The sequence below is a fragment of the Vigna unguiculata genome, chromosome 11, assembly GCF_037176805.1.
Source record: "Vigna unguiculata cultivar grain cowpea cultivar isolate G323 ecotype 2 chromosome 11, ASM3717680v1, whole genome shotgun sequence".
Lineage (NCBI taxonomy): Eukaryota > Viridiplantae > Streptophyta > Magnoliopsida > Fabales > Fabaceae > Vigna > Vigna unguiculata.
Genome location: NC_140802.1, coordinates 41,758,965 through 41,774,866, shown reverse-complemented (window position 1 = coordinate 41,774,866; position 15,902 = coordinate 41,758,965). Strand labels below are relative to the sequence as shown.

General features: G+C 33.6%; 1 protein-coding gene and 1 long non-coding RNA gene across 3 annotated transcripts; both read right to left on the bottom strand.

The window, feature by feature from the left end:
- Positions 1-335: 335 nt before the first annotated feature.
- Positions 336-11,622, bottom strand: LOC114169912 (V-type proton ATPase subunit a1-like). 2 transcript variants are annotated; one of them, XM_028055302.2, is made up of 18 exons: positions 11,242-11,622; positions 9,825-9,869; positions 8,961-9,080; positions 8,646-8,753; positions 8,230-8,343; positions 7,926-8,099; positions 7,624-7,761; positions 5,038-5,145; positions 4,795-4,902; positions 4,519-4,667; positions 4,124-4,277; positions 3,596-3,756; positions 2,850-3,056; positions 2,573-2,756; positions 2,400-2,483; positions 1,850-2,043; positions 1,700-1,759; positions 336-1,052 (listed from the first exon to the last, which is right to left on the bottom strand). In XM_028055302.2, exons 1-18 carry the CDS (start codon positions 11,383-11,385, stop codon positions 848-850), a joined length of 2,457 nt encoding a protein of 818 aa, XP_027911103.1. In that variant the 5' UTR covers positions 11,386-11,622; the 3' UTR covers positions 336-847. The 2 variants fall into 2 exon arrangements, with proteins under 2 accessions (XP_027911103.1, XP_027911104.1); XM_028055303.2 differs by lacking the exon at positions 11,242-11,622 and having other exon boundaries at positions 8,929-9,080.
- Positions 11,623-13,030: 1,408 nt separating this feature from the next.
- Positions 13,031-15,053, bottom strand: LOC114168202 (uncharacterized). Its single transcript, XR_003600637.2, has 3 exons — positions 14,860-15,053; positions 14,678-14,751; positions 13,031-13,270 (listed from the first exon to the last, which is right to left on the bottom strand). It is a non-coding gene; the product is annotated as an uncharacterized LOC114168202 (long non-coding RNA).
- Between the last annotated feature and the right edge of the window lie 849 nt (positions 15,054-15,902).

Here is a 15,902-nt window from a genome sequence, read left to right as displayed (position 1 = left end):
AGAGAAAGGTTCTTCGAAATACTCGTGTAATTCTAATTTACAAACGCACCTATTTCAATCTTTTACCTCAAATCGGCAAAAATGATCGAAATGCTAGTTATTTTAGTTTCGGTGTGTCGGACAATTGTTTCTCTCTCCATAATGTAAATGACTAAACTAACTAATAACTATTTCTTATAAATTAATCTAATGAAATCACTCAGGTAATACCAAACCAGAGAGAACTGTGAATAAAAGTGATAAATAACCTATGCTTATATATTTTTTGTGGAAAAAAAAAATAAAGCACGATGAATAAATAAATTAAACCTGTCGGTAAGTGCCCCTAAAAAGGATATTTGGAACATCACTTTATTTTATTGCCACAGATACCAAACCAGATCACAGAGATGGTTCTATAACGTGATTAATCATTAATCATTACAAGAAAAAAATCAGAGTAAATGCCTACATGACTGCATCCTAGGAAGGCCCGCGCTACATTATGTGTGTATGTGTAACCCCAAATAACCAATAGATAAAACTATGATGGATTTCTTTTTACAAAATTAGTCTAACCATTCCTTTCCCTAATCTCTTCCCATTTTCCTACTCTAAGAAAGAAAAAGAAAAATTAGAAAGTAAATATTCTGTTACAGATGCCGTTCATTACTGTTGCTATAAATCTGTCACACCAGCATAGCCATGGGAAAATGAGCAGGATATTGTTGCTGAAGTCAAATTATCAAGCAAATCCGGAACTTGTAGAATTGGATCCCACAATTTCTCATTGTGTTCCTTCTTCTACTTTTGTATATATACTTTGCACATATTTTGCCAACAGTGATCCCAGACAGACAAGAATGGATCAATTTTCATCCTCTGTTAAGGAAGCAAAGGAAAAAGGCCTGAACTTGTATCCATCACCATGGTAAAATTTGTTCTGAAATTCCACCCAGTGAAGACGCAAGGCGTGAAGAAAAGCACTGAGACTCTCCATCATTAATAGTATAAAAGCAGTTGCAAAGGAAAAGACAGCTAGTCCCAGTAACCGAATGATAAGATTGTCATACCTGTTATAATTGCAGCCAGCGATGATATCAACAATTGAATATTAAAAACTGATACTAAAAGCGATAAATGCCAAAAAGGAAATGCAAACTTATCAGACTTTGCAAATGGCTCGTGCAAAATACATTACATAGAAGGCTCGACTGGTTTAATTAAGATAATTCTGTCAGCCATATGCACATGATCTGTTCAAAATTACTCTGCACCATTAAAATACCTTACTGACTTATCCGAGTTTCTAACTGTCAGCAACAATGTTGCTCATTCCATACCATGATCTTAATCTAGGAATACTAATACATCAAAACTAATGCATGCTATTGCCATATAGATCAAACATAAAACAGTACTTCAAAATAACAAAATCAAGCAATTTATTGATAAATATAAATTATGCTATTTACATACAAAAAAAATAAAATAAAAACAGTACTTCCTCTGTGTTCCCACCAAAAAAATCACATCTTCCCGATGTTGTACTTTGAGTCTTCTCTGCTCAAAAGATCAAGTTTGGTTTTGTGGACTATGAAAACCTTCCTTTATTTGCTTTTCATGATAACCATTCAGAAAGCTTTAACTATAAATTACATTTTTTTCTGTAACAGGAGATAGTATGTCATATTAACGAAATAGTGTAAATCAAACTCACCCCCAAGCAAGTAGCAGGACTTTCTCATAAAAAACAGTAGAAAGTTCTGAGTGAGCCAAGCTGCACCGTGGTAAAAAATATCAACCAAGGATTAATATTTTTGATAAAATAAGGACCCAAGACAAATGAGTAAATCATAGCTGACCAAACCTTAATGCCCAAAGTCGTAGATATGAGGCCGTATTTGAAACTGAACCTAGAACAAACTCAATGGAGTGAATCATTTGGTGAACGAAGACTTCTGTGAAATTGAACTCATCGTCATGTTGCCTGGTAGAACCTGGTTCCATCTCAAGATCAACCTCAAAGGAATTAAGCACACCGTAAGTGCGTCCTTGAAATCTCTAGATTATCATAAAGGTATAAGATTAGTAATCTTCATAAATAAACTCCTGGCACTTCTTTAATAAGTAGCTGCTAACAGAAGTATAGGACAGGGGCAATTGTGTAGCTAAATATTGTCTGTATAGCCATTAGAGGTTGTAAGTGATTTGAAAGTTGCATATTTTAGTCTTTATAAAAATTATCTTATGATGGACCTCAGAGAGAATTAACTTGACAAATTTTATCAAAAGGGGAAAATCAAACCAACAAAGATATGTGCAATGTGAAAATATTAACACGTAAACAAAAAAATTGGTGAACAACGTTCTCAATTTCCAAGAAATAAAATCACACACATGGGAGGCAAAAGTGGCACCTCATTATGAAGCTTCTTTAGCATAAAAGGTTTTGGAAAGAGCATCCACGGAACTGCAATTACAGACAAAAGCAACAACACAACCTGCATATCATGAACAGTCACTCAGAATGATGTAAAACAGGAAAAGGAACAATTATTAAGCAATAAAGAAGCAAAGAAATGAATCATACTTGAAGTGGTCTTTGGCCCCAGAACAATTGATTCTCACCAAGATTGTCGAAAGGGCTTAAAAACATGTAAATCATTACATGATAAAGATCTGCCTGAGAGCCAGTGCACCACTTCACAATGATGAGAAGGGAAAGATACCCAAATAAACAATTAAGGAAAATCATCTGTGGCACAAACTGGTACCTAAAAACATCAAGAAGAGTAAATTACAGCATTATTACTCAAAGGAAAGCAAAAACATTAACTGTGGGAAGAAGTTAGAAGAAAAGTGAGCACCTTATATCCAGTGAGCTGCCAAAGAAATGAGCATTGAAATAACTTAATATAATTCCCAAGTTCATGTGCACCACACCAAACAGAATGGACATCTTCATCTTGAGAGAGTTTAGAAAAGGCAATTCTGATCGACTTCCTCGCCAGCTGGGATCCACACCAAATGGATATGGTTCTCGATATTTTACTAAGCCAGTAGTACGTGCATCCCTGGGATGGAAAGTGATAAAACAATACACATCACGTAAAAGCCTTCTTAGAAAACAACTTTGCAATATTTTGCAAGCTCTGACAATATAAAGTTTTGAAGGAGGATGGAGTGACCAAGAGCATAACCAAAGAGGGCAATTGTGGAAGTGATATAAATCAAATTATTCCTAATGATGCGAATTTGAAGGAAACATTTTTAAGTAAAATGAGAATCAATTTAAGAACTTGGTTTTCCAACGTAAGAGTCATAATATCAGTCATGATGTAGATTTGGAGATAATATCTTAGAACTAGGATGTAAGTGCATAAGTTATGAGTAGCAGAAAGATTTGTAAATTAAAAAAAAAAAAGAATCTTCGTAATCAAGGAGTCAATGCCAGGAATTGAATGGTTGATTATATGTTTCAAGTCTTTTTTTTTTTTTTAAAAAAAAGATAACCTAAAACACCAGAAACTAATGCATTGTGGATCCACATTATGGCACCCAAAAAACGAGAAAGAAATGAAACTGGCAATGGAAAGTAAGAAATAAAAGACACCTGCATGTATTATCTCGGCATTTGTAAGCAGAGGCACCAAATATGTGATAAGGAACAGAGAAGAATTCATTGTATATTAACCCACAATAAATAGAAAATAGTGACATCAAAAGTAGCACATAGCGCCCACCAAATAGCATCTCCATAAAGCTTCCAAGTCGCTGGAAGAAATCAAATTGAAGAGCTGTTACGCACACTTCAATTCCAATTCCAAGAGCAGAACAAAAGTAAAGGAAATTGTGCAACTCCTTTTGCACTTGTATGCAGTACAATAGAATTATTACCATACTTCATTTCGAGATTAAGGCCATAAAATCACAATAATCATAAAAAAAAGGTAACTTAATTATTGTGGTGTTTACCAACTAGAAAACATTGGACAATGACGATCCTACTATAATCAAATTGATAAACTATTGATCAAATTTGATATAACTCAATTTAATTTTTTTTTTCACAAAGATTAACAGATGTCACTCATTTTTTGGCACAGCAACTTTATTTATGCCAAAGTTAGAATGAAATAACCTGGGTGCTGAGCTTGCTCTCACGTGCTATAAGAACCAATGCTCCCAGCAACAGGCAAATTCCATGACCCCAGTCGCCAAACATCACCGCAAAAAGAAAAGGGAATGTAATAACTGTATAAACGGCAGGATTTGCTTCTTGATATCTTGCAACACTGCCGAGTACCAGAGATCATTAGGACTAGGAGTCTTTTCAGTTTTTATAGCAAAATTGCAAAATAAGGGTTCCATACTAAACTGACTTTATCCAAATCTTGGTACATTAATAAGACATTCAATGATCTATTTACATGAGCTAGCACATTGCCATCACTTATTACTTCAAAGAAAGTAATTTGATTCAATACATTAACATATTGTGTTGCCACTAATAAATATATTAAATATTAGTCTCACCCATATGCATCAACAATTTCCTGATATGGACCTGTGAAATTGTTGGTCCTAAAATATGTAGGTGGTGATTCCAGTGCATCCATTGAATGAAAGATTATGTCAACCTCAGAATTGCTGTCAAAAGTTGCACGTTGCAGTGCCTCCTGAATCTGGTAAATTGAAAGATGTAATCTCTTTAATAGATAATATGAATAAAAGATGTTTTACTCCTCAAAAATCAAAGGGAAAAGAAATTGGTGAGGATCAAACAAAATTGAGGGAGGGGGAGGGGGATACCTGCGTTTTTGCAAATACAGGGCACCAGCCCTCTCCAACAAGACATTTTTTTGTGACATCAAAGTTTAACATGTTCAGTGTATCATACACAGACTTCTCTCTTCTTACCTAGCACAAGATGATAAGAATGAGAGCTGTTGGTTCATAATAAATGTCCATTCCTTGCAAAGGCTGATAAGGTATTAGTAATGCCTTGCAGATCCATCACAAGGAACATAAATGTATTCAGAAGCTAATTCTTACCATCTCCATCCATATTGTTAAAGGGCCTCCAACAGAAGCTAGAGCCTTGTTCCGATGCCTAATTCCAGCTTCTAGAGTTGTCTCTAAGTCTGCAAGGCGAGCCGAAACCTGTAGCCATAAACTATATTTTCTATTAGAATCATAGAATCTCTATTATAATATCTAAACAAATATCCTTGGTATCACTAGTGCATCTTATAATACTTTCGAATATGATTAGAAAACCAAACACTCAAATACTCCATTCTACTACTTGATGTTAGACCTAGGCATCCAATAATACCGAGTTCCCTATCATAATATCTTATATATCTCTTTTATATTGATTCTTTATTCAATTAAATTAAGGAACATAGCATTCATCTTAATATTTGTCTATCACAATATTAAATTCAGATTATTCAATCTCCATTTTCACCCTTCCTTTTTAACACTATCTAAACATGATAATGAAGGAGTAATTTCACCATGACACACTGTTCAGCTCCTGCATTTCCTTAAATATGGAGCTCCACCTTTATTTCCACGATTATTTTCTTCTTTCAATTTGTCATATCTCCTGCCATGTTCTACTGCTATCTCTATACACATTTGACTATTTTTCTCTTGGTTTAAGTGCATCTTTTTCAGCGTTATTATTCTCAATGTAAAGTTACCTTTTTTTCCTATTGATATTGTCCAACAGTCCACTAATGACCATACCAATGGTAACTTTTCTCCCATGATCATTCCAAATCGACTTTTTTTTTTACTGTATCTCACATCAACTACATATTTGTCCCCAGCATTCTAGCCCCAACATTGCTTCCAAGAGCAGTTTGATGCTATCTTTTGCCCCAAACTCTAATCCAAAACATAGTATGGCTCTATTTGTAGACATTGCTGACCTGCTGTCTACGTTGTTATACCTCTCATTTATTCTCATCTGTGACTTCAATTGTAAGAACCTTAAAGTTCGATATACTCATGCTCTAAGAGAAGTGTTAGAATATCTAATAATATCATTATTATATCTCATACTAATTTGGAGTGTTTTACATAATCCCTTATGAATGGTTTCCATACTTCTTATGTTTCATAATTTCTTTCTTTAATTAATTAGTATATGAAATCTAGTAATCACTAAATTTGGGTTAACGTTTTATCAATAGTATCACATCAAATCCATCAATTTCACATTATTTAGTCTCTTTTTTCTCTTCTTCCTACACCTAAACCCAATAATTTGAACAGTTTCCTACTTCCCATTTTTCAGTCAACAATGATAACTTGTAATTATATAAAGGAACATTAAGAACTTGAAGAACAAAGCACTATGGTTTACATTTAAAGAATGGAAGTATTAAAGAACACCAAAAGACTATGTAGTTCAAATCAAGATTTAACTTGTAAAATCGTGCTATCCACGATTTTGCATAGTATTTCCGATTCAATTATCCCGCATGATCATGGCACAATAAAATCGCACGGATTGTCGAACAAAATTGTGAAATTGCATAAACCACCATTTTTTTCGATATTGTTCATTCCACTCTGTTCACCGTCTTAGGTGAATGGATTCGATTCAATTAAAACCTAAACTAAATTAAAAGTTAATTCGATTAAAAATTCAACCTGTTATTTGTGTTGTTAGCAGCAAAACTACCCAATTAAAAGTTAATGCAATTAGAATTCACGTTTTTTTTTTCAGCCACAACAGCAAAACCACCCAATTAAAAGTTAATGCATTTAGAATTCACGTTTTTTTGCATCCACAACACCTGTTCACTTTCTTGGTGAATAGGAGTTTCAATTAAAAGAAATCGAAACCTAATTAAGAATTAAGGGTGTTTTTTACTGGCCCGTTCACCTTCTTGGTTGAATGAGTTTCAAATAAAATAAAACCCAATTAAGGCACTTGTAACATACAATTTTGTAAACCCTTCATAATTCTAGTCATAATCTCAATTTTAACTACCTTGCCAAAACAAAGCCTCTCCTTCGATTGGGAAACAAGTTCTTTAGATAGATATTAGGGTAAAGATTGATATTTCTTCATAGAAATTTGGCTTATTGGCTATCTTTATCCACAAAACCATTTTGTAGGGAGAATCCACATAAGGTTTATAATAACTGCAATAGTCATATCTCTGGTTTAATGAAATATTTAAACACATTCCTTCATGCCCAAAACTGTATATCAAAACCATCGACAAACATGGGTCACCCAATAACAACATTTCCTCATGCCTAGGAATAAACATCTATTGCAGACAAACATGAGTAATGTAACGAATCTGAGATAGACTCAAATACAATTTCAGAATTTGTAATTAGGGCTTAACTCACCACACAAAAATTGGCTTATATGGTAAGGAGTGTCCAAGCCTTATAAGGAATACATTAGTCATAATATACGATACATTTGTAGTTGATGTGGGATCAGAACAATATTATAATCTTGAATTTCAGACAATTTTCTCCCACAGAAACTGTAACAGCAAAAAGTTAAGTTTTGCCTAGAAACTAGATACACCTGGCTCCTATACTGTGATACAATTGTAAGAATAGTTCAGAGAGGAAAAATGTTCTTAATCTAATACATACCTCTGATGTTATTTGCCTCTGCTTACTTATATCTTCAGGGACAGGGTAACAATTTGCACCAAATGCTTCACAAATTTTCAGGATCTTTGTTCTTGCCTGCTCCCCAGAGAAGAACACAACAAAGACAATTTTCTCAACCTGGAAAGGACAGGAATCAGTCTAGTCATCAGGAGGACTGATAATAAATTATTAGGAAATAAAAAAACTAGCCAAGGGATTGGTGAAAGTAATAACATGTTAAGTACATATTAACAAAACTACAGCCTAATGATAAATATCTCTAAATCAATAAGGAAGATAACCATCTCATTTGAAATAGGATCTATGATTTGTTCATCAGCTGGTGCTTGATTGAAAAGCATATTCCCTCTTGTCGCTCGAAATAACATCCTTTCAAATCTAAGAACCTTGGATTTACAAATTATCCCACTGATAAATCTTAAACCAGAATGATTTGATGGTGCAGGCGTCATTTCCTGTAAAATAAACCATTTATAGCTCACTTACATCACAAGACAAAATAGAAAAAAAAAAAAAAAAACTAGTAAAAGAATTTACACTAACTAGTAAAAGATATCCACAGTAATAAGAAATGTTACAAGGAACCTGTTCATATAAAAATGGCGTCTCGACATAGTTTCCAATTGAGAAAACATTCTCCTTCAATTCTCGCTCTTCTGAAATGACAGCACCATGGCTTGAAACAAGAAAACTACATGCCTGAAACATGGGCACCGTATTATATATCTTATATAAATGAGAAAAAGTATGTAGGAAGTATTCACTAATAAAAAGAACAGAATTACATCCATAGTTAAGAGTAAAATATCATTGACATTTGACAGAATACATTAAAATCAGAAGTATAATAGAAAAACAGATCAATAAAAAATATCTCCAACAACACACTAGTTCTGAGTTACATTCAAGCAGGAAAGACTTTGTAACCAAAAATCACAATTAGTGTATCGAAACTTCCAGTACTTTAAAAGAGAATGTGCTTATAGAAATATCCATGATACCTTTTCTAATACAATCTTGAACTCCAGCAGTTCATTATATGATTGCCGAAGTTTCTCACTGTTAGAGTTCATTTCAATTAGCTCATGTTCATGCTCAGCAAGTTGTATCTGTTTAAAGAGAAATCCAACAGAACTCACAATGTCAGATTAAATATTGATAAGTGATAACCACCCACCAGAAGTTTTAAAATTGCAGACAACCAACTTAGGTTTCATCATGTTATTGATGGCAGCCAGACAATATGCATATATCGAGAACACCCTAAAGACAGTGATCACATACGATGGAGGAAAACCAATGAAATGGAGAAGGACCTCTAAATCCTCCAGATGAATATCTGATTGCAAGACCGAAGGAGAAGACATTAGACCAGCTTTATTGATTTGATCCTTAAAGAATCGTAGCTTTCTTGACATTTCTGCACATCGCTTTACCTGTCAAGCAAAATGCAGTTAATATTGGTAAATAAAAAATATATATTTGGAGAATATTACCGCAATCCGAACGTCTGCAGATAGATAACAATATGAAATGAATCTATGAAAAGCTAATCTGTCTGTTAGAATATCTACAAATCTCATAATATTTTTTCAAAGACCTTTGAATATTTTAAAATATCATTGATGATCTCTTAGAGTGGTTCCATATTTCATTATCTGTTTCCGTATTTAATAAGGATTATGAGTCAAGTATATAAAGATTAGTACCTTGTCTTTTGAGTCACATATCACATATCACATCAATATACATTGGAAAATATATTCCGTACTCTCTTTTATATCTCTTACTATAATCCCAATAATTTAAACAATGACAAGATTTTATAAGCCAAATTCAGTTTAGTTCTAGAAAAATAAAGGGAAAACAAAAAATAAATTATTTCCTAAAGTTTGAACCAGTTTCTACCTTATTTTAATATGAATGTCGATATTTTGGAAATAATACTCTGATTAACATGAAATAAACTAGGTAATTAATAGAATCCTTTCTTTTCTAACTAGAAAATGGAAAGCATAGCGTCATAATATCTGTTCCCATAGGAGAACCTCATAACCGAACTGCATACAAAGTCCTAACCTCAAAAAATTATACTAATGAGTTACCACTCCAAAAGTTGACAAAATTAAGGAAATTCAAAATGCAATAGAATTTCTAATAATTAGCGCAGTGTAGACTACCTGGTTAACAAATGTTCTCTGGAAGGGGCTTTTTTCAGCATTTAACTACAAATGAGAAAACAAAAATCCATAAGAAATGCAATGATTAATATCAGAAGAATTCTAAAACAGAAATTTTAGAATACATGGCAGCAAAGGAAAAAGTAAAATCAACTTTGAAGATTTCCTAGCACACACACACCTGAAAATTTCCACCCAAAATATCATTTGTAATAGGACACAGGAATATATATGATATTGCGAAGAAGATACATTACTGAAAATCTAAATAACTTCACCACTTTTAGTTTGTCCATACAAAAATGCATGGAAAATAGACCATAATTGAACATTAATATCAAAGTTTTCACATATCCAGAAATACTCAGACCCACCAGGACCCTTGACCTGAAAGAGCAACAATTCCCTACACGTACAGAGATTCTCCCATGTTTCGTGTATGGTTCGCCACCAATTTTTACTCATATGATCAGACATAAAGAAACAACTTCTAAGGAGAGTCCTCTTATACAACAAAATACTTAAATAGTAATGAATAACAATTTTAAACAGTATGGCTCTTTAACACAAGAGTAAGCCTCGGTGCAACAGTAAGACTTTTGTCTGTGACTTGAAGATCACGGGAGTAGCCTCTCAGTTTATGATCTGCCTGCTTATACCCTAAACCCTATTAGGTGAGAGCCTCGTGCACTAGGTCACCGTTTATAGTTATCTATCACTACTACGGACATAGTGAACCATTCATTGATAGAATTCACAAAATTACCCTCAGCGGCCGATAAAAAGAAACCACAAAATCAAGTTTCTAAATCTAGCCTTCTGAACATAAATTTATATGCAGCACAGAACAATGCAAGACACAGAGAGCAGCAATCTTATTTGGAATGAAGAAATAAAAACAAAACAAACCATCATCCTTGCCAATACCAGACAAACAAACTATTTTCTATTTTCCATCACTTACGTAGTTCAATTTATCCAAATCATCCTTATAGGAATCCAATCATAGATGCCTAAATTTTAAACACAAAATTAAACATAACTAATAAAGCAACTAAACTTTTCATCAACCAATCTCTCAAACCATAATTTGATTCGACAAAATACGAAATCTACACTCCAATGTTAAATCATATTCCATCTAAACTATGTGTGCATGCATCCATATCCAACTCAACCACACAACAAACAAAAAGAGAACACAAAACGTTCTAACATATCCGTCCAGCAGTTCCAGATTCCAAGAACTCATCATGCGAAAATAATGCCTTGAGAACGGAAACATCAAACATAACCGTCCAACCTTCACACCTTCACGCACTGGACTAATGCAGAGAAACATGTTTTCGCAGAACAAAAACAAAAGGAGAAAATAAAATTGAAAGAAATGAAAGAAGGTTGGATCTCAGAGAGTTACGTCTCGAAATTGGACGAGGCCGAGTTCGCCTAAATAGGTGATGGCGCGGTGCGAGGACTCTGCGGGGATGATGAGCTGAACGAAGGTCATCTTCTCCGAACGCATCAGATCCATTGGCGGCAAGTTGTCTACGAACCGATTCATTTTCCCGGCAATGGAAGTTCGGCGTTGGATCTGAGAAAACCGTTTTGTTGTGTGTTTCGCTTTGTTTGTTTGAATTTGAAGCGTGCTGTGTTGGTTTGTTAGACCGAACCACTCTGCTTCAGTTTCCCTTTGGCAACTGCCATTGCTTTAGAAATGGAAAATTCACATTAGTCCCACTGAATCTTATTCGCAAAAATAAAAAACTAAGCTTTTGGCATATAATTCCCAAGTGCAAGTGCCTTTTTGTGTGTTAAGCACAAAGAAAGATAAAAAGTGCACGTGCTTTTCTATAGTTGAATCTCTTTCTATCCTCATGACAAGTGTTTATTTTATTTTACTTTATTCAATGACAAGTGATTATTTTATTTTATTTTATTCGGCTCAATGATAAGTGTTTATTATAATAAAACAATTTAATTTAATTTAACTATATTAACAGTATAGCATTTTTTAAGCCATCATTTGACAATAGCTTCTCTTACATAGTGTTATAGTTCACTGTTGTAATAATTTTTAAAAAATTTTATATCTAAAAGGATTTTTAATTAATGAACAGAGTAATATTATATATATATATAGACAGATTAAAATGAATATAAAATTACTATAATTTTGTTTTTATTTGGGAGAACTAAGTAGAAATAAATGTACTTTTAACATGGAAAAGTAAACATTGTTTTTTAACCATAGGCGCAACATTGTTCGGACACTATTGAAGTCTATTTTTAAAGATCTTGATTAAAAGGATTAAAATTAATTTCAGTGAAACTAACTATGGTTGGTGAGTTTCATGTATTTATATATTTTACTCACAAAATTTTGAATGCTATAAACAATTTTTTATATTGTATGATGGTGAACATCAACAAACTGGTGTATCAGTTACTATTGATCAACATCAGTTGCAAATTGTTTAGTTTGAGACACTAAATCAATAATTACATGTCTTAAATTCTTGTTTAGTTTGACTTTTATTTTCAAATTTATATTTTATTACATTAAATTTAATATAAATAACTAAATTTAGCGTGATAATATACATAATTATTTATTTATAAGAACTATAAATAATTTATTTATATAGATAATATATCCTTTTGAGATGTTAAATTTTCAGTTTTTTATATCATATTTTTATATCATATTATAAATTTTCAAGTTTAATACAAATTATAATCACTAAGCATTATTAACTTATAAAATAATTGATCAACTTACTAATTTGTATTGTCTTATTAGTAATAGATAAGTAACTTTGCTCGAAAGTTGTTCTATAAATATAAATTATTTTGTAATTTAAGGGTTATATTTTACTCATGTTTATCTCTATCATGGTTTTATTTTATTGTTAAAGCTTTTGAAATTAAATCAATTTTTAAAATATTTAAAAACATGTTAAATGTGAAATTAGCATACTTTAGATTTTGTTTAAATTATATTTTATACAGTAGTGTTTCAATAAAAACAAATGATAATATATTTTTTTATACAAATATTGTAATAATCGTGAAATTATATTTATTTTTTTATAATTCACACAATTAGTGATTCAACCAATGTAGCTGTAAAAATGATTGCTTTATTACAAAATTAAAACAATAATTTACTAACTCAGTGTAACGTCCCAATTAATTAATGAGCGTAATTAAAAGAAAACGTCACATGATTATAATATAACAGCGCATTTCTGGAGTTTAAACATAAGACCTTACAACTAAGGCACACTACAGTGCCACCGAAAATAAAAGAGCATCATAAATAGTCTGTTGGAAACACAAGCATAAGAAAAGACTGACAAATACATAGGTCGTAGCCCTCAAGATATTCCAAGAAAGCTAAGCTGCAGAATCGCCTCTTGCCTGATGACCACGATTGTCCCTCGCATCTGCTCCCATCAATAAATTGATGATCATCGCAAAGATAGAAACACGACATACAAAGCAACCAACAAGAAAAGGGTAAGCTAGAACCAATCAACATTTTTATCATACAGTTAAATATACTTTCATCATCCAATATCAATACAACATCCAAGCATGTCAAGACTTTTCAATCAATACACTACGACCCAACTCGACTCATCTGGATACGTATAACTTGGTCGGATTCAGCGGATGCCCGCACTTGTGGTGGATACCTCTGCTCACCCCCGAGCTACTCACCCCCGAGCTATATGTTACAAGTGTTACGATGGATCAATTTTCCCTCACCACAAGATTAGCGCTTAATGAATTTCAGGCCTCCTGCTACTCTCATCACAGGAGTCAGTCCGCTCTAGGTGAGACTAACTGACTCCTCAGATGTCAGGATGCAACCTTACCTTGAATCTTTACCTAGTTATACAAATGGGGCACCACCATGGACACCCACTAACAGGGGCCATGGAATTACGTCCTGACTACTGAAGCGCGAGCCTGAAAGTCTCACCTAGAGACTCCAAGGAATTACGCACTGACACGGACCAACATATATAACAGCCAAGAATTTTCACATACATTACACATGAAATATCATACCAACATCCATAACCAATCCTCGTTTCTCATACATTGAATCAATACCAACTCGCTATTCCCAACCATGAGTAATGTGTTTCTCCTCATGCCAAAACCACGCCACTGGTCTACCAACCATCAGATCCATTGTAACTCATGCCAAATTCGTGATCACACGCACATACATATGTATCCAACTTCTCATGTACAACTCATATAAAAATCATGCCAAGCTCACAATCCCCCACATATAATCCCTTCCCAAACATGCATACTCATTCTCAATAAGCCATCACACAATAACCCATATAGCACAATTTAAACATCCAAGCATAGAGGAAACAACATCTTGGCATGTATCCTCGCCCAACTCCTCGCTCAGGCTAGAGGGTCTCGCTCAAGCGAGAATGACTCTCGCTCAGGCGAGCTCCCCTCCGCCTAGGCGAGAGCTCGACGAAGAGAACAATAGCCCTTGCACGATCTCGCTTAGGCAAGACCCTCTTCGCCTAAGCGAGACGCTCGCTCGCTCAAAAAGAACAGCGGGTCGCCTGGGCGACCATTCGTGGAAAATTAGCTTAGGCGAGCCCCTGTTAACCTCGCCTAGGCGAGACCAAGTCACCTGGGCGAGTTTATCAGTGCCCACCACTGTTTTCACCTGCAGCAGACTCGTGAGCGTACCCCAAACAACATTCCCACCATATCACACACCCATAACAGCAAGCAAACTCAAATAATCACAACCAACATCGAATAACAGACTCGTACCAAACAAGCAAGAGGGTTCTAGCTTCCCTTACCTGGAAAACCAGCTAGTAGTTGGATCCCTAGGCACCAACAGCGAACGCAACGACGCTTAGAGTGGATTAGTGAGCTGGAAAACAGTGTAACTAGATTAAAACGAGTTCACCCTGATTGACCCTAGTTGGAACCACGAAGAAGAAGCTAGATGGAACTAAGGTACGAGTTAGAACAGACTTACGTGAAGTGGAGTTCTGGTCGGAGTTCCCTTGGGGGTTGACGGCTAACCCTAGCAGAGCTCTGGAATGGAAAGGGAGGCAGTGTTTAGATTCAGATTGCAAAGTGAGGCTGAAAGGGAAACCCTAATAACTTTAGGGCCTCTGCACCCTATGGGCCAGCCTTTAGGCTCAACAGATTAAGGCCAGCCTTTAGACATTAGGGCAGAAAAGGGAAAGCAGATTTTTAATGGACCTTACACTTCACCTGTCTATATACATAATAAATATGATAATTACACTTTCACTTTTAAAAAAAAAAATTGTTTTACCTTATGTAAATCCCTATTAATTTATCTACGAACACTGATTTTATGTTTCTTATCAATAGAAACACTTTCTGCTATTATTCTAATGAATTGATAGAAGTCAAAATAATATAAAAATTCAAAGTCCATATAATTGTATTAAGTACAATTAAGTATAGTTCTATACAAGATCCAAAATCATACTTCAAAAAGGGCCATTGTTTTAAAATGCGTGTCAATTTAAGTACAAAAAAAAATGTATTTATCAATTTGTCTTACATTTGTGTCATGTTATTTGTTTTGAATGCTTTCCAACATTGATGTTTTTGGGTCATTTCAACAAATAATTCAATTCAGTTGCATCCACCTAATAAAATTTTACAAAGGAGCACGTTAAATAATACAATTTGATGATTTTGTGAAATTACTTGAAAATAAAAAATATTACATTTCCTTCTTTAGTTTTAAATTTATAACTGTTTAGTAAACTAATTACAATGGATGAATTTTTTAAAGCAATGTTAATTAATTTTTCTGATTTTGTGTATATCTTACTAAACAAGCATTTATTTTTATTTTTGTCTAAAATATATTGAAAACATTGTTTAACTTTAATTGAACTTCAAGCGTAAGGAATGTTTACTTCCCATACACGCAATAAAATTATATTATTATTAATTCTAATATTAACCTATTCAATATATAATATAATCAATTAGTCATTATTAAAGTTAGATAAAACTTATTAGGAAAGACCTAAC